This window comes from Hyperolius riggenbachi, chromosome 11 (genome assembly GCF_040937935.1).
Source record: "Hyperolius riggenbachi isolate aHypRig1 chromosome 11, aHypRig1.pri, whole genome shotgun sequence".
Lineage (NCBI taxonomy): Eukaryota > Metazoa > Chordata > Amphibia > Anura > Hyperoliidae > Hyperolius > Hyperolius riggenbachi.
In genome coordinates, this window is record NC_090656.1 from 41,310,206 (window position 1) to 41,332,972 (window position 22,767).

General features: G+C 45.9%; 1 protein-coding gene across 6 annotated transcripts in view; it reads right to left on the bottom strand.

Moving 5' to 3' along the window:
• CEP89 (centrosomal protein 89) overlaps nt 1-22,767 on the bottom strand; it is a 363,467-nt gene that overhangs the window by 237,053 nt on the left and 103,647 nt on the right. For all 6 annotated transcript variants that reach the window (XM_068259610.1, XM_068259609.1, XM_068259608.1 and 3 more), the window contains one exon: nt 19,950-20,091. In XM_068259610.1, the coding sequence (XP_068115711.1) occupies nt 19,950-20,091 (142 nt within the window). The remainder of the gene's footprint in view (nt 1-19,949; nt 20,092-22,767) is intronic.

Sequence of the window (22,767 nt, forward strand, 5' to 3'; positions counted from 1 at the left end):
CCCCGCCCCTCTCTGTCTTCCTTCACTGAGAGGGGCGGAGGAGAGGCGGCGATGCGCCGCTGACAGACGCGACTGGAGGCAGGGCTGCAGCCGTTAGCCCTGCCTCCAGGAAGGGAAATTCTGCGACCTTTCTACGACACACTTTTGCGGGGGGTGGGTTGGGGGTGAAGGGACCCCCGTTTAGCCGCGGGATAGCGGCGTTTTAGCAGGGGCACACGTGCCCCTGCTATTTATGAGCTCTGAAGCGAGATTTATTCTCGCTTCAGAGTCTCTTTAAGGTAATTAAATGAGGCATACCATTTTCTCCAGATAGATTATGACACTACCAAATCCATTAACGTGTATTTAAGGCTATCTGCCGCTACTATGACTTGATGACAAGTCATGCGAGAGGAAAAGAGAGAGAAATAAGAGGGAGAAGGCGAAAAGGGCATAAAGGAGAAAAGCAAGTGAGGCTAGTGGGAGGAGAAGGCATGGTGGGGAAAATAGAAAAAAATTGAGATGGGAAGAAACAGAGAAAGAGGGATTCAGGAGAGAAGAATGAAAAAGAGAAAACAATGGAGCAAAGTATGGGGGAAAAATGAGGCAAAATAAAGAACAGAGTAAGGCCCAGTTCACATTAGAAAATATGAGCCAAACGGATCCGGTGATTGGACCCGGTCTCCGCTTCTCCGGATGGCTCTGTGCACCTTGGCAAACGGATTGTGAAAACTGATCTGATCACCAATGGATCAGATCGGTTTTCACTCAGTTTGCCAGCAAATACATACCTAATGGCAACGGCAGAGGCTTCTTCTTGCACGCGTCATGTGACTAGTCACATGACATGGAAGAAGATGGAAGCCTCTACCGCTGGCTTATAGGTATGTATTTAAGGCCCGGTTACCCTCACCCACCCACCCGGCTGCTGCACCCTCCCTCACCCTCCCGCCGCTCAGGTGCGCACCCCCACAGCCCCATGGAACGGTCAGTTTCTTCACTAGTGTGAAGAAACGTTCCGTTCTCCATTGCTCCAATGCAAAAGTGTTTTTTTTTGTCCGGTTCCGTTCCGCTGGGCAGAACAGTCCGGAAACATTAGGGCCTGCTGCATTTTTTTGGTCCGGGGAACGTAACGTATCCATACCAGGACGCATGAGATCAGTCAAATAGGTTAACATTGGTTCCTTTCACATCCGTTCCGTTTGTACAGTATACGTTCCGGTTACGTTACATAAAAAAACGCAGATGTGAACTGTGCCTAAGGGGGAGCGGGAAAGGGGTAAGGCAAACGAGAGGGAGAAAAAGCAGAAGAAGAAGGATAGGAAGAACAAAGAGAGACACAAATGCTTAAAGAGATTCTGTAGCAAAATTTTCAGCCTTATTTCTTCTATCCCAGTGCTGTCCAACTTCGTGGGCATGGATTTTTTCCAGACCACATGGTGGAGGGCCGACAGACCGGCAGACCAACAACCCCCCCCCCCCCCCCCTTGGAAAAGAAAAAAATCTAGCAGCAGATGTCCCCACAAAATACACAAAGATTGGCTGCAGATTTACCCACAAAATACACAAAGAGTGGCTGCAGAAGTGCCCACAAAATACACAAAGATTGGCTGCAGATTTACCCACAAAATACATTCAGATTGGCTGCAGATTTACCCACAAAATGCATTCAGATTGGCTGCAGATTATCCCACAAAATACACGAAGATTGGCCGCAGATTTACCCACAAAATACATTCAGATTAGCCGCAGACGTGCCCACAAAATACTGTCAGATTGGCTGCAGAAGTGCCCACAATATACTGTCAGATTGGCCGCAGAAGTGCCCACAATATACTGTCAGATTGGCCGCAGAAGTGCCCACAAAATACTGTCAGATTGGCCGCAGAAGTGCCCACAATATACTCTCAGATTGGCCTCAGAAGTGCCCACAATATACTGTCAGATTGGCCGCAGAAGTGCCCACAATATACTGTCAGATTGGCCGCAGAAGTGCCCACAATATACTGTCAGATTGGCCGCAGAAGTGCCCACAATATACTGTCAGATTGGCCGCAGAAGTGCCCACAATATACTGTCAGATTGGCCGCAGAAGTGCCCACAATATACTGTCAGATTGGACGCAGAAGTGCCCACAATATACTGTCAGATTGGCCGCAGAAGTGCCCACAATATACTGTCAGATTGGCCGCAGAAGTGCCCACAATATACTGTCAGATTGGCCGCAGAAGTGCCCACAATATACTGTCAGATTGGACGCAGAAGTGCCCACAATATACTGTCAGATTGGACGCAGAAGTGCCCACAATATACTGTCAGATTGGCCGCAGAAGTGCCCACAATATACTGTCAGATTGGCCGCAGAAGTGCCCACAATATACTGTCAGATTGGACGCAGAAGTGCCCACAATATACTGTCAGATTGGCCGCAGAAGTGCCCACAATATACTGTCAGATTGGCAGCAGAAGTGCCCACAATATACTGTCAGATTGGCCGCAGAAGTGCCCACAATATACTGTCAGATTGACCGCAGAAGTTCCCACAATATACTGTCAGATTGGCCGCAGAAGTGCCCACAATATACTGTCAGATTGGCCGCAGAAGTGCAGACAATATACTGTCAGATTGGCCGCAGAAGTGCAGACAATACACTGTCAGATTGGCCGCAGAAGTTCCCACAATATACTGTCAGATTGGCCGCAGAAGTGCAGAAAATATACTGTCCGATTGACTGCAGAAGTGCCCACAATATACTGTCAGATTGGCCGCAAAAGTGCCCACAATATACTGTCAGATTGGCCGCAGAAGTGCCCACAATATACTGTCAGATTGGCCGCAGAAGTGCCCACAATATACTGTCAGATTGGCCGCAGAAGTGCCCACAATATACTGTCAGATTGGCCGCAGAAGTGCCCACAATATACTGTCAGATTGGACGCAGAAGTGCCCACAATATACTGTCAGATTGGCCGCAGAAGTGCCCACAATATACTGTCAGATTGGCCGCAGAAGTGCCCACAATATACTGTCAGATTGGCCGCAGAAGTTCCCACAATATACTGTCAGATTGGCCGCAGAAGTGCAGAAAATATACTGTCCGATTGACTGCAGAAGTGCCCACAATATACTGTCAGATTGGCCGCAAAAGTGCCCACAATATACTGTCAGATTGGCCGCAGAAGTGCCCACAATATACTGTCAGATTGGACGCAGAAGTGCCCACAATATACTGTCAGATTGGCCGCAGAAGTGCCCACAATATACTGTCAGATTGGACGCAGAAGTACCCACAATATACTGTCAGATTGGCCGCAGAAGTGCCCACAATATACTGTCAGATTGGACGCAGAAGTGCCCACAATATACTGTCAGATTGGCCGCAGAAGTGCCCACAATATACTGTCAGATTGGACGCAGAAGTGCCCACAATATACTGTCAGATTGGCCGCAGAAGTGCCCACAATATACTGTCAGATTGGACGCAGAAGTGCCCACAATATACTGTCAGATTGGACGCAGAAGTGCCCACAATATACTGTCAGATTGGCCGCAGAAGTGCCCACAATATACTGTCAGATTGGCCGCAGAAGTGCCCACAATATACTGTCAGATTGGCTGCAGAAGTGCCCACAATATACTGTCAGATTGGCCGCAGAAGTGCCCACAATATACTGTCAGATTGGACGCAGAAGTGCCCACAATATACTGTCAGATTGGCCGCAGAAGTGCCCACAATATACTGTCAGATTGGACGCAGAAGTGCCCACAATATACTGTCAGATTGGCCGCAGAAGTGCCCACAATATACTGTCAGATTGGCAGCAGAAGTGCCCACAATATACTGTCAGATTGGCCGCAGAAGTGCCCACAATATACTGTCAGATTGACCGCAGAAGTTCCCACAATATACTGTCAGATTGGCCGCAGAAGTGCCCACAATATACTGTCAGATTGGCCGCAGAAGTGCAGACAATATACTGTCAGATTGGCCGCAGAAGTGCAGACAATACACTGTCAGATTGGCCGCAGAAGTTCCCACAATATACTGTCAGATTGGCCGCAGAAGTGCAGAAAATATACTGTCCGATTGACTGCAGAAGTGCCCACAATATACTGTCAGATTGGCCGCAAAAGTGCCCACAATATACTGTCAGATTGGCCGCAGAAGTGCCCACAATATACTGTCAGATTGGACGCAGAAGTGCCCACAATATACTGTCAGATTGGCCGCAGAAGTGCCCACAATATACTGTCAGATTGGCCGCAGAAGTGCCCACAATATACTGTCAGATTGGCCGCAGAAGTGCCCACAATATACTGTCAGATTGGCCGCAGAAGTGCCCACAATATACTGTCAGATTGGCCGCAGACGTGCCCACAAAATACTGTCAGATTGGACGCAGAAGTGCCCACAATATACTGTCAGATTGGCCGCAGAAGTGCCCACAATATACTGTCAGATTGGCCGCAGAAGTGCCCACAATATACTGTCAGATTGGACGCAGAAGTGCCCACAATATACTGTCAGATTGGACGCAGAAGTGCCCACAATATACTGTCAGATTGGACGCAGAAGTGCCCACAATATACTGTCAGATTGGACGCAGAAGTGCCCACAATATACTGTCAGATTGGCCGCAGAAGTGCCCACAATATACTGTCAGATTGGCCGCAGAAGTGCAGACAATATACTGTCCGATTGACTGCAGAAGTGCCCACAATATACTGTCAGATTGGCCGCAGACGTGCCCACAAAATACTGTCAGATTGGACGCAGAAGTGCCCACAATATACTGTCAGATTGGCCGCAGAAGTGCCCACAATATACTGTCAGATTGGCCGCAGAAGTGCCCACAATATACTGTCAGATTGGCCGCAGAAGTGCCCACAATATACTGTCAGATTGGCCGCAGAAGTGCCCACAATATACTGTCAGATTGGCCGCAGAAGTGCCCACAATATACTGTCAGATTGGACGCAGAAGTGCCCACAATATACTGTCAGATTGGCCGCAGAAGTGCCCACAATATACTGTCAGATTGGACGCAGAAGTGCCCACAATATACTGTCAGATTGGACGCAGAAGTGCCCACAATATACTGACAGATTGGCCGCAGAAGTGCCCACAATATACTGTCAGATTGGCAGCAGAAGTGCCCACAATATACTGTCAGATTGGCCGCAGAAGTGCCCACAATATACTGTCAGATTGACCGCAGAAGTTCCCACAATATACTGTCAGATTGGCCGCAGAAGTGCCCACAATATACTGTCAGATTGGCCGCAGAAGTGCAGACAATATACTGTCAGATTGGCCGCAGAAGTGCAGACAATACACTGTCAGATTGGCCGCAGAAGTTCCCACAATATACTGTCAGATTGGCCGCAGAAGTGCAGAAAATATACTGTCCGATTGACTGCAGAAGTGCCCACAATATACTGTCAGATTGGCCGCAAAAGTGCCCACAATATACTGTCAGATTGGCCGCAAAAGTGCCCACAATATACTGTCAGATTGGACGCAGAAGTGCCCACAATATACTGTCAGATTGGCCGCAGAAGTGCCCACAATATACTGTCAGATTGGACGCAGAAGTGCCCACAATATACTGTCAGATTGGCCGCAGAAGTGCCCACAATATACTGTCAGATTGGCCGCAGAAGTGCCCACAATATACTGTCAGATTGGACGCAGAAGTGCCCACAATATACTGTCAGATTGGCCGCAGAAGTGCCCACAATATACTGTCAGATTGGACGCAGAAGTGCCCACAATATACTGTCAGATTGGACGCAGAAGTGCCCACAATATACTGTCAGATTGGCCGCAGAAGTGCCCACAATATACTGTCAGATTGGCCGCAGAAGTGCCCACAATATACTGTCAGATTGGCTGCAGAAGTGCCCACAATATACTGTCAGATTGGCCGCAGAAGTGCCCACAATATACTGTCCGATTGGACGCAGAAGTGCCCACAATATACTGTCAGATTGGCCGCAGAAGTGCCCACAATATACTGTCAGATTGGACGCAGAAGTGCCCACAATATACTTTCAGATTGGATGCAGAAGTGCCCACAATATACTGTCAGATTGGCCGCAGAAGTGCCCACAATATACTGTCAGATTGGCAGCAGAAGTGCCCACAATATACTGTCAGATTGGCCGCAGAAGTGCCCACAATATACTGTCAGATTGACCGCAGAAGTTCCCACAATATACTGTCAGATTGGCCGCAGAAGTGCCCACAATATACTGTCAGATTGGCCGCAGAAGTGCAGACAATATACTGTCAGATTGGCCGCAGAAGTGCAGACAATACACTGTCAGATTGGCCGCAGAAGTTCCCACAATATACTGTCAGATTGGCCGCAGATGTGCAGAAAATATACTGTCCGATTGACTGCAGAAGTGCCCACAATATACTGTCAGATTGGCCGCAAAAGTGCCCACAATATACTGTCAGATTGGCCGCAGAAGTGCCCACAATATACTGTCAGATTGGACGCAGAAGTGCCCACAATATACTGTCAGATTGGCCGCAGAAGTGCCCACAATATACTGTCAGATTGGACGCAGAAGTGCCCACAATATACTGTCAGATTGGACGCAGAAGTGCCCACAATATACTGTCAGATTGGCCGCAGAAGTGCCCACAATATACTGTCAGATTGGACGCAGAAGAGCCCACAATATACTGTCAGATTGGCCGCAGAAGTGCCCACAATATACTGTCAGATTGGCCACAGAAGTGCAGACAATATACTGTCCAATTGACTGCAGAAGTGCCCACAATATACTGTCAGATTGGCCGCAGACTTGCCCACAAAATACTGTCAGATTGGACGCAGAAGTTCCCACAATATACTGTCAGATTGGACGCAGAAGTGCCTACAATATACTGTCAGATTGGCCGCAGAAGTGCCCACAATATACTGTCAGATTGGCCGCAGAAGTGCCCACAATATACTGTCAGATTGGACGCAGAAGTGCCCACAATATACTGTCAGATTGGCCGCAGAAGTGCCCACAATATATTGTCAGATTGGACGCAGAAGTGCCCACAATATACTGTCAGATTGGCCACAGAAGTGCCCACAATATACTGTCAGATTGGACGCAGAAGTGCCCACAATATACTGTCAGATTGGCCGCAGAAGTGCCCACAATATACTGTCAGATTGGCCGCAGAAGTGCCCACAATATACTGTCAGATTGGACGCAGAAGTGCCCACAATATACTGTCAGATTGGACGCAGAAGTGCCCACAATATACTGTCAGATTGGACGCAGAAGTGCCCACAATATACTGTCAGATTGGACGCAGAAGTGCCCACAATATACTGTCAGATTGGACGCAGAAGTGCCCACAATATACTGTCAGATTGGCAGCAGAAGTGCCCACAATATACTGTCAGATTGGCCACAGAAGTGCAGACAATATACTGTCCGATTGACTGCAGAAGTGCCCACAATATACTGTCAGATTGGCCGCAGAAGTGCAGACAATATACTGTCCGATTGACTGCAGAAGTGCCCACAATATACTGTCAGATTGGCCGCAGACGTGCCCACAAAATACTGTCAGATTGGACGCAGAAGTGCCCACAATATACTGTCAGATTGGCCGCAGAACTGCCCACAATATACTGTCAGATTGGCCGCAGAAGTGCCCACAATATACTGTCAGATTGGCCGCAGAAGTGCCCACAATATACTGTCAGATTGGCCGCAGAAGTGCCCACAATATACTGTCAGATTGGCCGCAGAAGTGCCCACAATATACTGTCAGATTGGACGCAGAAGTGCCCACAATATACTGTCAGATTGGCCGCAGAAGTGCCCACAATATACTGTCAGATTGGACGCAGAAGTGCCCACAATATACTGTCAGATTGGCCGCAGAAGTGCCCACAATATACTGTCAGATTGGCCGCAGAAGTGCCCACAATATACTGTCAGATTGGCAGCAGAAGTGCCCACAATATACTGTCAGATTGGCCGCAGAAGTGCCCACAATATACTGTCAGATTGGCCGCAGAAGTGCCCACAATATACTGTCAGATTGGCCGCAGAAGTGCCCACAATATACTGTCAGATTGGCCGCAGAAGTGCCCACAATATACTGTCAGATTGGCCGCAGAAGTGCCCACAATATACTGTCAGATTGGCCGCAGAAGTGCCCACAATATACTGTCAGATTGGACGCAGAAGTGCCCACAATATACTGTCAGATTGGCCGCAGAAGTGCCCACAATATACTGTCAGATTGGACGCAGAAGTGCCCACAATATACTGTCAGATTGGCCGCAGAAGTGCCCACAATATACTGTCAGATTGGACGCAGAAGTGCCCACAATATACTGTCAGATTGGCCGCAGAAGTGCCCACAATATACTGTCAGATTGGCCGCAGAAGTGCCCACAATATACTGTCAGATTGGCCGCAGAAGTGGCCACAATATACTGTCAGATTGGACGCAGAAGTGCCCACAATATACTGTCAGATTGGCCGCAGAAGTGCCCACAATATACTGTCAGATTGGCCGCAGAAGTGCAGACAATATACTGTCCGATTGACTGCAGAAGTGCCCACAATATACTGTCAGATTGGCCGCAGAAGTGCCCACAATATACTGTCAGATTGGACGCAGAAGTGCCCACAATATACTGTCAGATTGGCCGCAGAAGTGCCCACAATATACTGTCAGATTGGCCGCAGAAGTGCCCACAATATACTGTCAGATTGGACGCAGAAGTGCCCACAATATACTGTCAGATTGGCCGCAGAAGTGCCCACAATATACTGTCAGATTGGACGCAGAAGTGCCCACAATATACTGTCAGATTGGCCGCAGAAGTGCCCACAATATACTGTCAGATTGGACGCAGAAGTGCCCACAATATACTGTCAGATTGGACGCAGAAGTGCCCACAATATACTGTCAGATTGGACGCAGAAGTGCCCACAATATACTGTCAGATTGGACGCAGAAGTGCCCACAATATACTGTCAGATTGGACGCAGAAGTGCCCACAATATACTGTCAGATTGGCCGCAGAAGTGCCCACAATATACTGTCAGATTGGCCGCAGAAGTGCAGACAATATACTGTCCGATTGACTGCAGAAGTGCCCACAATATACTGTCAGATTGGCCGCAGACGTGCCCACAAAATACTGTCAGATTGGACGCAGAAGTGCCCACAATATACTGTCAGATTGGCCGCAGAAGTGCCCACAATATACTGTCAGATTGGCCGCAGAAGTGCCCACAATATACTGTCAGATTGGCCGCAGAAGTGCCCACAATATACTGTCAGATTGGCCGCAGAAGTGCCCACAATATACTGTCAGATTGGCCGCAGAAGTGCCCACAATATACTGTCAGATTGGCCGCAGAAGTGCCCACAATATACTGTCAGATTGGACGCAGAAGTGCCCACAATATACTGTCAGATTGGCCGCAGAAGTGCCCACAATATACTGTCAGATTGGCCGCAGAAGTGCAGACAATATACTGTCCGATTGACTGCAGAAGTGCCCACAATATACTGTCAGATTGGCCGCAGACGTGCCCACAAAATACTGTCAGATTGGCCGCAGAAAATATTTACGCCCCCCTCGTTGTCCCCCGTGCTGCGGACTATAAATATTTACACCCCCCCGCCCCCTTCGTTGTCCCCCGCGCTGCGATCTATGAATATTTACACCCCCGCCCCCTTCGTTGTCCCCCATGCTGCGATCTATAAATACTTACAGCCTCCCCCCTCGTTGTCCCCCGTGCTGCCGCCTCTAACTAACTTCAGATCAGCGGCTGGCAGAAGATCGGAGCCAGCCACACCGGCGCATAGCAGCCGCGCGGGGAATTTGAATGCAGGAAGTGACATCATCGGTAACCTCCAGCACTTAAAGAGACTCCGTAACAAAAATTGCATCCTGTTTTTTATCATCCTACAAGTTCCAAAAGCTATTCTAATGTGTTCTGGCTTACTGCAGCACGTTCTACTACCACCATCTCTGTAATAAATCACCTTATCTCTCTCTTGTCAGACTTGTCAGCCTGTGTCTGGAAGGCTGCCAAGTTCTTCAGTGTTGTGGTTCTGTGATGCATCTCCCCCCTCCAGGCCCCTCTCTGCACACTGCCTGTGTATTATTTAGATTAGGGCAGCTTCTCTCTTCTCTCTTATCTTTTACAAGCTGGATAAATCCTCCTCTGAGCTGGCTGGGCTTTCACATACTGAGGAATTACATACAGGCAGAGCTGTCTGCACTCTGCAGGAAGAAACAGCCTGACACTTCAGTGGAAGATAGCTGCAGGGGGAATGAAACACACAAATGATCTCTTGAGATTCAAAAGGAATGCTGTATACAGCCTGCTTGTGTATGGATGTATTTTCTATGTGTGGACATACTGTACATCAACCTACTTCCTGTTTTGGTGGCCATTTTGTTTGTTAACAAACTTTTTAAAACTGTTTTTAACCACTTTTAATGCGGCGAGGAGCGGCGAAATTGTGGCAGAGGGTAATAGGAGATGTCCCCTAACGCACTGGTATGTTTACTTTTGTGCGATTTTAACAATACAGATTCTCTTTAAAGTTCCCGTGTGGCTGCTATGCGCTGGTGTGGCTGGCTCCGATCTTCTGCCAGCCGCTGATCTGAAGTGAGTTAGAGGCGGCAGCATGGGGGACAACGAGGGGGGAGGCTGTAAAGTAAATATTTATAGTCCGCAGCATGGGAGAAAAGTTTTTTTCTTTTTTTTAAAGTTGCGTGGACACAATATGGAGCAGGCGTCTGGGGGGCCGCAGCAGGAGGCCAGGCGGGCCGCCAGTTGGACAGCACTGTTCTATCCTATACGTTCCTATACCTGTTCTAATGTGGTCTGTCTTACTGCAGCCATTCCTAGTTGCACAGTGGCTGTATTATCTTATATAATCTAATCTTCTTTCCTCTGGAGGCTTTGTCAGGCTTAGGCACTCAGGCAGGAATGTGCGTCTCTACGTGTAATAGGATAGAAGCTATACACACCCTCTCCACGCCCCCTGCAGGCTCTGTGTGAGTCACAGACTGAGCTCTTCTCAGTCTATCACACTCTGGTTAGCAGCCATGTCTTTTGTTTGTAAACACTGCCTAAAACTGGCAATTACAAGCCAGGATTGCAACAGGGAGTGGCAGAAACAGCACAGAGGGGCCCTGGGGAACATAATGAGTAGAATGGTATGCTTTTTATTGTAAGAATTTTAGAGTACAGATTCTCTTTAAAGTGAACCCGAGGTGAGAGTGATATGGAGGCTGCCATATTTGTTTCCTTTTAACCTCCCTGGCATTTGCAATTTTTGTACGAAAATCAGGAAAAGTCTTTTAAAGTGTTTCTTTATATTGTAAGCAAATGTGCGGACCGTTTGCAAGTTGCATTCTTGCAAGCTGTCCCAATGCATGTGTACAATACAAAAAAAAGCTTCTTTTTTTTCTTTTTTTTTTATTAAAAAAAAAATTTTTTGTTTACTTTATTATTTGCAGCTAAGGGCAGTAGTGCTACCCATAGCTTTTTTTTTTTTTCACTTAAATTTTTTTATTTTGAATTCAATACATATGTTTGTATTGGATCCAATACAAAAAATTGTTTAATTTACTGCCTGACATGGTGACTTTGCATACAACCGACACCAGGGGTGCCCACAACATCAGAGGGACATGATCGCCGAGGGACAGGAAGCAACGAAATGAGGAAGAAGAAGATATTGCCACTGGGGATCGCCTGAAGAATACGGGGATACGTGCAGGGAAGCCGCGAGGTGCCAGCGAGGGATCCCGCACCCCAGCAAATGCCGCAGGTGAGTAACTAATTACTGGATGACCCTGACTCCTCCTTACCAATTCCAGCTTTTTTTTTAGGACAAGTCAGGCTTGCCCTTAATGCTAGGAAAGTTAATACCAGTTGCCTATAATCCCTGCTGGTCCATTTGGCTGCAGTAGTGTCTGAAGTACACCAGAAACAAGCATGCAGCTAATCTTGTCAGATCTGACAATGTCAGAAACACCTGAGCTGCATGCTTGTTCAGGGTCTATGGCTAATAGTATTAGAGGCAGAGGATCAGCAGGACAGCCAGGAAGACTCCATATAACTCAACTCTGTTTCACTTTAAGTAAAGCTGAAGAAAGAAAAAACAATCAAAAATTGCAAGTAAAGAAAAAAGCTTGCATTTTCAGTCTGAGGATCCAGCTGGCGCAGATGATGACCCAGAATGAAGGAAGTCCCCCACCTCCCCCCATCATAAAATGTTAGTGTGGTGCTGAGTATCTTTCACGCTAGTAAGATCTCCACAGGGAAAATGTTTTAGCTTCTAGGTAACCTTAAAATAGACATGAAGGCAGAGCCATCAGAAGACATCAGGCTCTCCGAGCAGAATGTCACTGGAACGGCTGCCGCTCAGGGCGCGGAGTTGCTGCCTTCCATCTGTGATGTCACAAGCTATTAGACATGTTCAGTTCTTCCATTTACCAAGAATACAGGCTGTACCGGGCCTCTTGTGGCTCCAGAGACACTGAATGAGAACAGGAAGGCAGACAATAGATCTGTGTACTTCTTATACAGTGAAAGATAATGGCCCAGGACCATCTGTTGGATGGGCATGTAAAATGTGGAAGAGTAAAGAGATGCACTAATCTACTCTCAAGATTTAAAGGGCAACTCCAGCCAAAATGTTTGATTTAATTTCTGGATACTACTGTGCCCAGCACCCACCACTGACTTACCCTGCCATCCACTCCGGTATGTCTACTTTGATGCATGAATGCCATAATTAAAATGATTGTTCACAGACATATAGGCAAACAAGATGAAACAAGAGTTTAAATGAATTACCCAAGAGAAACTTGACCAATGGGTCTAGTCTAGTTGACATACTAGAATATGTAGAAGTGATCCCGTTATGTGTCCTCTTTTAAGATATAAGTCTTATTTGTGGGTAAACAGGGACCTTAAAGGGGATGAACTATAGACAAAACCTTGTCACCAACCAGGGGCGTAGCAATAGCCCCTGCAAGGGCTGCATCCGCAGGGGGGCCCAGAAGCTGCAGGGGGCCCTATGGGGGGAAGAAGTTTCTATTCCCTGTCCTGAGAGACTGACAACAAAGGGCACGGAGAGAAAAAGCTTTCTGCTCTCTGCACAATTGTTCTAATGACTGCATCTGCTCAACCACTGATAACAAATCATACAAAGTTTTGTAGACAACGTTTTGTAGACAGTCCCTATTCAGTGTGCAGCAGGCTCTTGTGTACAGGGCCTAGCCCACAACCTCTCTACCTCTCCCCAAGTGCTGTGTAATGTAGTGATGCCAGAGGAGTATGAAGAGCCAGTTCTGCTCCAATCAAACGAGGACAGAGTGAGTGGAATAAGAAGTTGAGGCTGGAAGAACACTCATGTGTCACTATTCTGTGTGCATTTTTATCTGTATGCGTTTTCTGCACACCACCGGGCCCATATGCAATTAACTTTTTCACCTGAGTTTTCTCCTAGGAGATCATTTTTCATTTTCTATTAAATTAACTTTCCAGCACTCAGCAATTGAAAAGGTACCAAAAATTAGCCTACTTCTTTGCCTACTTTTTGGTACTTTTTCAATTGCAAAGTTCTGAAAAGTTATTTAGAAGATGATCATCACCTAGTAGAAAAAAACAGGAGAAAAAAAACAATTGCATATGGGCCCATGTGTGTCTGTATATGTGAAAACATGCATGTTTTATCACAGAAGCGAATGTAATTGATAGAGAAAATGTGTACAGTGCTTGACTGCTGTCTGTTATCTGCATGGGGAAAACACATTCAAGTGTGCACTAGCCAATTGAATAACACTGGGTCTCAGTTTACCTGTGGGGAAAGCGAGGGGGGGGGGGGGGGGGGCATTCAAAGTTTTGCAGGGGGGCCTAGTGATTTCTAGTTACGCCCTTGTCAACCTCAATAGCTAAGTATTGACCCAAATCATTCAATAACCGACTAAAAGATCAGTTTATTATAAATCTTTTAAAAAAAATATTCACATAAATAAAAATACACAGTATCCGCATAGCCATAACAGCAAAGTCATGATTTAACAGTTTTACAAACATTATGCCTAGTTCCCAATAAGGGTACTACGAAACTGGAAATTGTCCCTTATATCATGTCCACCATTATATAAATTTCATGGAAATCCTCTTTGGGACAAATATATCCATATATTTAACAATTTTTTATGTAAAGCCGAGGTAAACGATCACTAATAGGGGAAGAGGGAGAGCACTAGATAAAATCCTAGCCACAAAGGATCAAATACTATTTAAAAAACACAAAATCCAGGCTCCTCACCTTGAGCTAGGACATTTAAACACTTGTAGATTTAATGGGGAGGTGCTGGAAGGGGTGTGGCAAGCAAAACAGCAAAACATCAAAATGAACTTCCGCACACTCATGCAAATCCTCATGCGAATCCACTTACAAAAATCAAGCAGCAATCAATGCTGTCCCTACAGCGAAGTTAAAGAAAATCTGTAACGAAAAAACCTCCCCTGGGGGGTACTCACCTCGGGTGGGGGAAGCCTCCGGATCCTATTGAGACTTCCCCCATCCTCCTCGGTCCCACGGCGGCGGCGAAAATCCTCCAGGAGCAGCGGCGTTGTAAATATTTACTTCCGTGGCTCCAGCGCAGTATCCGCTCTCTGCACGGACATAGGCAAAAATAGCCGATCTCCGCCGGGCCGCTCTACTGCGCCTGCGCAGTAGAGAGGACCTGACAGAGATCGGCTATTTTTGCCTATCTCCGTGGGAAGCGCCCCCACTGGAGCCAGAAAAGGTAAATATTGCACAGCACGACAAATTGTCGCCTGTGCGTTCTGGGGGCTGCAGCGAGACCGCCGTGGGACACAGGAGGACGGGGGAAGCCTCGATAGGGTCCAGAGGCTTCCCCCTAATGAGGTGAGTACCTCCCAGTGGAACTTTTTTTCAGTACAGGTTTTCTTTAAAAGCTGGGATCTTCGTTACAAGAATAAAGTCTCTTGCGCAGTCACATACACCGTGATCTTAACACACAGCTTGCTGGTGTATTCGCATGGTACACATGCAGGTACTAGCAGCTCCCTTGCAGGATTAGTTAGATGCACTATCTGTCCCAGGGAGGACGTTAAGGATATGTGCTACTATTCCCTAGATAGGTTTTGATGCGCTGAATGAGTGCATGTTTGTGTTATGCATGTTACAGGGCCAGAGTTAGGACACATACGACACTGGGCTACCTCTACGCAGTGTATGCGACTACGCAAGAGACTTTATTCTTGTAACGAAGATCCCAGCTTTTAGCTTAGCTGTAGGGACAGCATTGATTTCTACATGATTTTTGTAAGTGGATTCGCATGAGGATTTGCATGAGTTTGCGGAAGTTCATTTTGATGTTTGGCTGTCAGCATGACAGCATGGAGTCTGAAGATATGGCTCAGCATGCGTTGATGAAACAAGAGGACAAGTGTGGCACTCCTTTGGTATAACAGCAGAGAAAGGGTTAAACTTCTCGCCACGTCCAGCGGCTTGAATCTTGCGTCACAGTTTCTGATGTGCTCCGTTAGGAAATGGAAGTCCGTTTCTGGACTTACGCGCGACCAAGCGTCATGAGAGGACACAAAACTGCTGTCGTATATAGTCCCGTCTGTGCCCTAGCGCCCACCTTCACTCCCACGCCAGCATCACATTGCACGGCACATATATAGCAATGGAGATACTGCACATGTTATGACTGCAACTGCTGTAATAGTGCGTGCTGGAATCTGTGTTAATCAAGCCACAGACCATTACAGCTGGTGCCTGACTGCTTTTTTAATCTACATTGTTGATGGACATGTCTTGCCATAAAAGCACATAATTTTACCATTTAAACAGCAGTGCCAAGCTATTTTTTGCTTTACTCACAGTTTATAAATAGGGTGGAGAAGGGTTAGAGACTAAGGAGACACTCCAATCAAACATTACCTAAATGGTTAGACACCCCTCTGCAAACCTGACCAATTGAATTTGAACAGGCGGTGCAGACACACTGATAAGCATATAATAATAAAAAGCAGCATGTGAAATCCATCAGCAGTTCTAGAGATACCATCTTCTGAGGTAATAAAATAAAGTGAACTGGGCTTCTCCTTTAGACAGTGCAACTATTTATTACATTGATACTGGCCAATAAACAGGCCCTGCATCTACTGTAAGTAGAAATGAAGGAGGCACTCAATAGGCGAATAAACTTGCGTTTATATCAAAGTAGCAAAAACAACAGTAGCAAACGTTTGCTACTTTGATATAAACGCAAGTTTATTCGCCTATTGAGTGCCTCCTTCATTTCTACTTATCGGGACTTGATTGTGGATTGGTGACCCACAGAGGGATTGTGCACCGGCGGACTAGGTGTGTGCACCTAGTAGTGAGCCCTATCAGCTTTTTTCTACAGTCCTGCATCTACTGTAGGCTAGAAATGGGGCAGGGTTATCAGCCTGCAGCTAACAGTACAAGTTTCTGAGTGGAGTAACTGGGCCTCATAAGAAACCACCCACTGCTCACTGCTACATTTTACACTTGGGGGCAGGCAGACTGGCGCTAAATCAATTCCTGAGAGAATTCCTGCTGAAATCTATTGGGAACCAGTCTGCACAGTGTATGGGCAGCTGACAAATATCTCCGTGATCTGACTCATGGTCCATCTGCCCATACATCGTCTGATGTAGGGGCACCTTTAGATTGTGGTCCTGAAGACTGGAAAATCTGTGTGCAGGGTACCTTTTTGTTAAAGGGGTAAAGCAACAACAACAACAATAACAACAACAAGCCCCAGTTCACAGCAGAAGAGAAACCGTAACCAAGAATTGAACTTCATCCCAATCAGTAGCTGATACCCCCTTTCTCATGAAAAATCAACACCTGCCAGCAGTAAAAAATGTCACCATGTGATAAATGTCAGAATGTAAATCAGGGAGAGGGAAGATTTTACAATGGGCAAACAGCGACTAAATCATTTATACACAATTATTGTAAAAATGAAGCACTATTTTTATTACATTATTTTCACTGGAGTTCCTCTTTAAGAACCCTTGTCTAGGAAAGAAGCCATCATATAGGACTGGGAACATGGATCTCTACAAAACTGCGACAGAAAGGGAATGAAGATGAAAATATTATGCTAGAAGAATATAGCAGAGCAGAGCAGAGAATAGAACAAGGGCCTGGCCTTTGCACAGGAGCAGCTGACAAGCGGTGCATGTACCACCTTCAGCCCTCCATGTGAAATAAAACATTACACAACATAGTTATACTCCCTCCAACCATTCACAAGATCCACACATCATTTCCAACAGCCAGACACTTCTTACAGCTTCCACCATCCATTCACTCAATGAAATCCTCCCATTCATCAGCCAGTTACTGCGTGCTAACAATGACCACCATCTGTTGACAGTTAGGCTTCATTCACACTATACGCGCTGCCGTGAGCATTTCAGCAGCGTGTATCGTATGCGATCAGCAAGAACATCAGAAGTGCACCCACAGCACCTCTGACGTTCAGACTATGCGCGCTGTGCAGCAGTGCAATGCGCTATTGCATTGCTCCACGCATTTTTGCCAAAGCGCATCGCTGATCCCATTCACTGTAATGAATAGGATCAGCAGCACAATGCAGATGGCGTGCGATTGGGTGCGCTTGCGTCCCGAACGCACGGCCATACGTGTTTCCTAATGTGAACAAGGCCTCAGACTTCTCCAATGCTGCCTCAAAGGAATAAGTCTTTTTCGCTAAAGCAGCGTAGCTTAATGTGCAGTAGTGCACGCTATGCACACCTTACATAGCAACGCTCGCTTCCATCTAAGGAACATGCCTTACCTTACTTATGCGCATTGCTTCCTCAGCAATGCATGTAACTTTCAATGCGGGCGGTCTGTTAGTGAAGTATTGCGGTCGCGATACTTCACAGGACCGCCTGCATTGAAAGTTACGCGCGTTGCTAAAAAAGCAATGCACATAACGAAGGTAAGGCACAGTCCTACATAGCAGCGACCGCTTCTACATAAGGCGTGCATAGCGCGCACTACTGCACATTAAGCTGCACTGCTTTTTCTCCAGCACAGCTTGATGAATCAGGCCTATACTTTGTTACATACCGTAGTTGTATAGTTAGGTTGAAAAAAGTAATCCGCCTATCAAGTTCTACCAGAGAAAACGCACACAAAAGAAGATCACTGTTCTGGACTCGCAACCAATCCCAGTTGAACCAGAGAAAGGCAAATTACCTTTACAGGCTTGGGACGATTAGCATTGTTCCTATGTAAGTTTCTTAAAATGGCAAAAAGAGAACCTGCACAATGTAAACAACTCTGACTGAGTAATCTTCATTATGATGACAATTTAACTACTTCCGTACCAGCAGTCTCTGCCCCCTTAAGGACCAGAGACTGCTGGTACTGTAAATCGGCGCTTACTGACGAATTGCCGCAATAATCCGCCACTCCAGCCGTCCATGCTGCTTTGTCCCTGCCACAGGTCCTCATCGCTGCTGTCCCTATAAAGGCAGAGCTGTGCAAGCAGGTCAGGAGCCACTTTCATTGGCTCCTGACGCTGTCAATCAATGTAAGCCAATGGGATTGGTTTACAGTGATGACAGGGCCAGGAGCAATGAAATCGGCTCTTGACCGGCTCCCAGAGCTCTGCCGTCATATAGATGGCAGGGCAAGTGTTCTGCAGCGGGGAGACAGCGGCAGCAGCGGCGGAACCGCGCGGCGATGGTATTTGAAATCTATGTCCTGTCAGATCCGCACAGCCACAAGCAGGACATAGATTTCAACTGCATCGGTCCGGATCCGGATAAACATACCCATACCATACACTTATAGATTGCCACTTTATGTGGCAAACTGACTGATTCCTTACTGATAGGAATCAATACATACCACACATAGCACATACATTTCCAATAGAGTCCATCAAGGAATCTATTGAAAATTTAGTTTAATTTAACAGTATTGCAATGCAGTGCAACGCTATGGGCTGCCAATTGGCCAGCACTTGTGCCCCGCCTCCATTCAACCTAAATCCTCCATCTTGTCAGAGTGATACGTTTAGTCTGTTTTAGATCAAAATCGATCGAGAAGGTATTATTTTAGAAATCGATTCCCTGTAGAATAAACCACTTGATTGAATTTGCTAGGAAAATCAATGTGTTTGGGCAACTTAACCTGTTAATAGCATTATCTCCAGTTAGACAATGCATGCCAGGGCATCTTCTGCTGGCATATATCTTTTTGCTGCCTAATGCAACTATGCAGAGCGGCGCAGGAAGCTTTTTTATATTTACCTGTTCTAGACAAATGGATCCACGTCTCCTCTCCTCCACTTGAAGTGCTGCAGTCCCGGCATCCTCTTCTAAGTTTCGATCACGATATGACATGATTGGAATCCAGAGGATGGTGTCAGCATTGCAGCGCCGCCCCATGGTGGAAGAGGGGGTGATGAAAGACTCTTTCATCATCCATGTTCTACCACCAGGTGGTGCTGCAACACTGACACCACCCACTGGGTGAAAATCTCATGTCATATCATGTGATCTGAACTTAGAAGAGGATGCCGGGACTGCGGCACCTCAAGTGGAGGAGAGGAGAAGCGGATCCATCTGTCTAGAACAGGTAAATATGACAGATCCCTGTACCGCTCTGCATACCCTACCAGGCTGGGGAAGGCACACTTGCCCAGAGGCAGAAAAAAAAAAATCAGCACTACAACGCATATATAGTTTTGCTATATGTGGCTGCTAAAGGGTGTGAATTCAGGATTTTATGAATGTCATTTCAAGTTTTTTATTTCTAGATCTGATACAGTAATAACCAATTTACTGAACTGAAGCACAAAGACCATGTTTATAATGTACAAGAAGGAAAAGGCCAAACAGTGCATTTTCCACATACCACATAAATGAGCTGGTCCCTCTCGCCAGCGATGTTTTCTGCCAGAGTGATGAGATTGGCCAGATACTGGTGAGCAGTCACCTCCTTCTCCATAGCGTCCTCCAACTGCTGCCTCAGCTGTCCAATTCTTCTTTTCATTTTCCTAAATCATAAACACACAGTTGAAAGTATAGCCACCCTAATGGATTAGATCCTACAGTAAACCACATGCCAAAATCTTCTAAGGGCAAGTGTACCTGAAGTTTTGACGCAAGTGCAGCCTCGGGTCATAGTCAGTTCACCTACAGCCCACAATCAGTTCTACAATAGCACAAAGTCAGTTCAACCTCAGTTTATCAGTTGGACTTCAGTTTGGCCTCAATTTCTTAGCTGCAGACTAGCCTATAAACAATTTAGAATGGTGTCCAGGGTCAGATTTGTACTTTTCAGCACCCAGGGCCGCTGTCAACAACCTCCCCACCCCCCCCTCCACATTCTATCTAACACCCTGACTAGCAATCACTGGTTTAAATGGGCTCCCCTCCATTGAGCTGCTTTCAACCGCCCCCCCCCCCTCCTATTCGTTCAGGTGATAGCAGATGCTGTCTGTCATCACACACACCAAGAAGTAAGGGAGATGCAGGAACTGTGGAATTCAGGCAAAAGAGCAAAGAGCCTGGAGAAGTTATTTACTTTGACATGTGACCCCTTATTTCACCAAGTCCTGCTGACCTTCTGATTTTATCACCCAAGGCCATGGCCTTTGTGGCCTTCCCAGAAATCCAGCCCTCATGACGTCTGCTGAAACGGAGCCTATTTGCTTGGTAAAAAACTTTTATTTTTATTACAAAAGAACTGTGTACAGTAGATGGCTAGCAGATTTTTTTAGATACTTAGCTAAACACAGTTTCTTTCCCACACCTTTATCCTTAGTTGAAGTGGTGCACAAAGTACTCCTCAGAAAACACTTTAAAGGAGAGGTCCGAGATAATTAAAAAACAAAATTCTACTTACTGGGGGCTTCCTCCAGCCCCTGGCAGCCATCCTGTGCCCTTGCTGCAGCTCTGTTCCCAGCCGCTGGCCCAGGGTCCCCTCCAGTGTAGAAGCCGACCTTGCCAGGTCGTCCTCTTCTGTGCCTGCGCGAATCACGTTGGCATCATCTGAAGTGTACTGCACACACACACAGTATATAGTCTTCTCACTAACGGTTCCTCAGAGAAGCTCACAATCTAATCCCTACCATAGTCGTATGTCAATTGTAGACTGTGGCCAATTTTTAGACGAAAGCCAGTTAGCTTATCTGTATGGGTTTTGGGAAGTGGGAGGAAACCAGAGTGCCTGGAGGAAACCCGCTCAGACGCAGTGAAAACAGAGTGTAATTCACTACGACACTGTGCTGCTCATAATAGTAACAGTCTAACCTTGGGCTGCTTGAGAACAATGTGAAGGATTAATTATTTAAACTAAAAAAAATTACTTGGAGGTCACTTGGATTACCTACACTGTGTGTGAACAGATTCCAAATTTATATACTCTCCTACCCATTGCACACTTTAAAGAATAATGCACATTTATGTAAAAGGTGCGTTCAATTTCTTTTTGGACACGCAATATTTTACATTTATTTTAGACTGTATACAGTCACCATGGCATGTTATGTCCCTCTTATGCCACCAAACATTCCTTCTAAATAGTAGTATCATGCAGTGTAACAGTAATAATACCAAAAGTTGCCTGTAGGTCACATGAAAATATGTTGTTGTTAATAGACTTCTTACATCAAGATTCTGCTCTTAATGGACCTCTGTTGTGGAAATCGTAAAATCTCACTAATCTTATCAATGGGAAAGTTTGGATGTTTGTTACTCAATCATGCAACAATGGCTGAATGGATTTGAATGAAATTCGCCACACACATAGTACATTACTTGGAATAACATATAGGATACTTTTTATGCCCTTAACCAAAAAGTGGGCGGAGACAAATACAAATTTCAATGAAAAAATATAAACGGCAGCCATTCTTACACTGTTAATGGTAGGTTTCTCAAACTTTGCACAGTTAGTCACTGGGTGACTGGGATTAATATTCAGAAAAGTGGGTGGAGCCTACAAAAGCCACTCAAAATTCACCTATTGATTTTCAAGGGGAATATTTAATTGCTGCCATTCTTGCTCTGTTAATGACACAAGCCTCAAGCCTGGTACAGATGTTCATTGGGTGACTGGGGTTCAAATTTGGAAAAGGGGGTTGAGCCACAGCCAATCAGATTTGTTTCATTTCAATGCAAATTATTGATGCCAAAGACCACAAAGCTCACAAACTAGGTCATTGAGTCATTGAAAAAGGGAGCGGAGCCAACACCAGCCAAATGCATACCCGGGCAACGCCGGGCCATAAGCTGGTGTAAAATATATGTAAACATACAAATAAGGAGTACATTTCTTCCAGAGTAGAAACCTGACAGAACTAACAGGTTTTGGACTAGCCAATCTCCTCATGGGGGGTCCTCACGGTTTTCTTTATTTTCAAATGTACTTAGTGAATGGCAGTTGCTCCGTCCAACTGCCAAAAAAAAAAAAAAAAATAAAGTGTACGGTGGAGCAGGCAGGTTGGTCACCATCTTTGTATAAATCTTTTTCAGGGAGTGTCTTTATAAAGAATAAATGCCATGCTGAGAATGCCCTATGGATAGATGGATTAGCCCAAAACTTGTTGGCAATGTCAGATTTCTACTACTTAACTGTAAGTGACAGCAACATAGGAGAAAAGTAATTTATAGCTCATTTTACTCTAAAAATTCTTATTTGTATATGTTTACATATATTTTAAATTTTA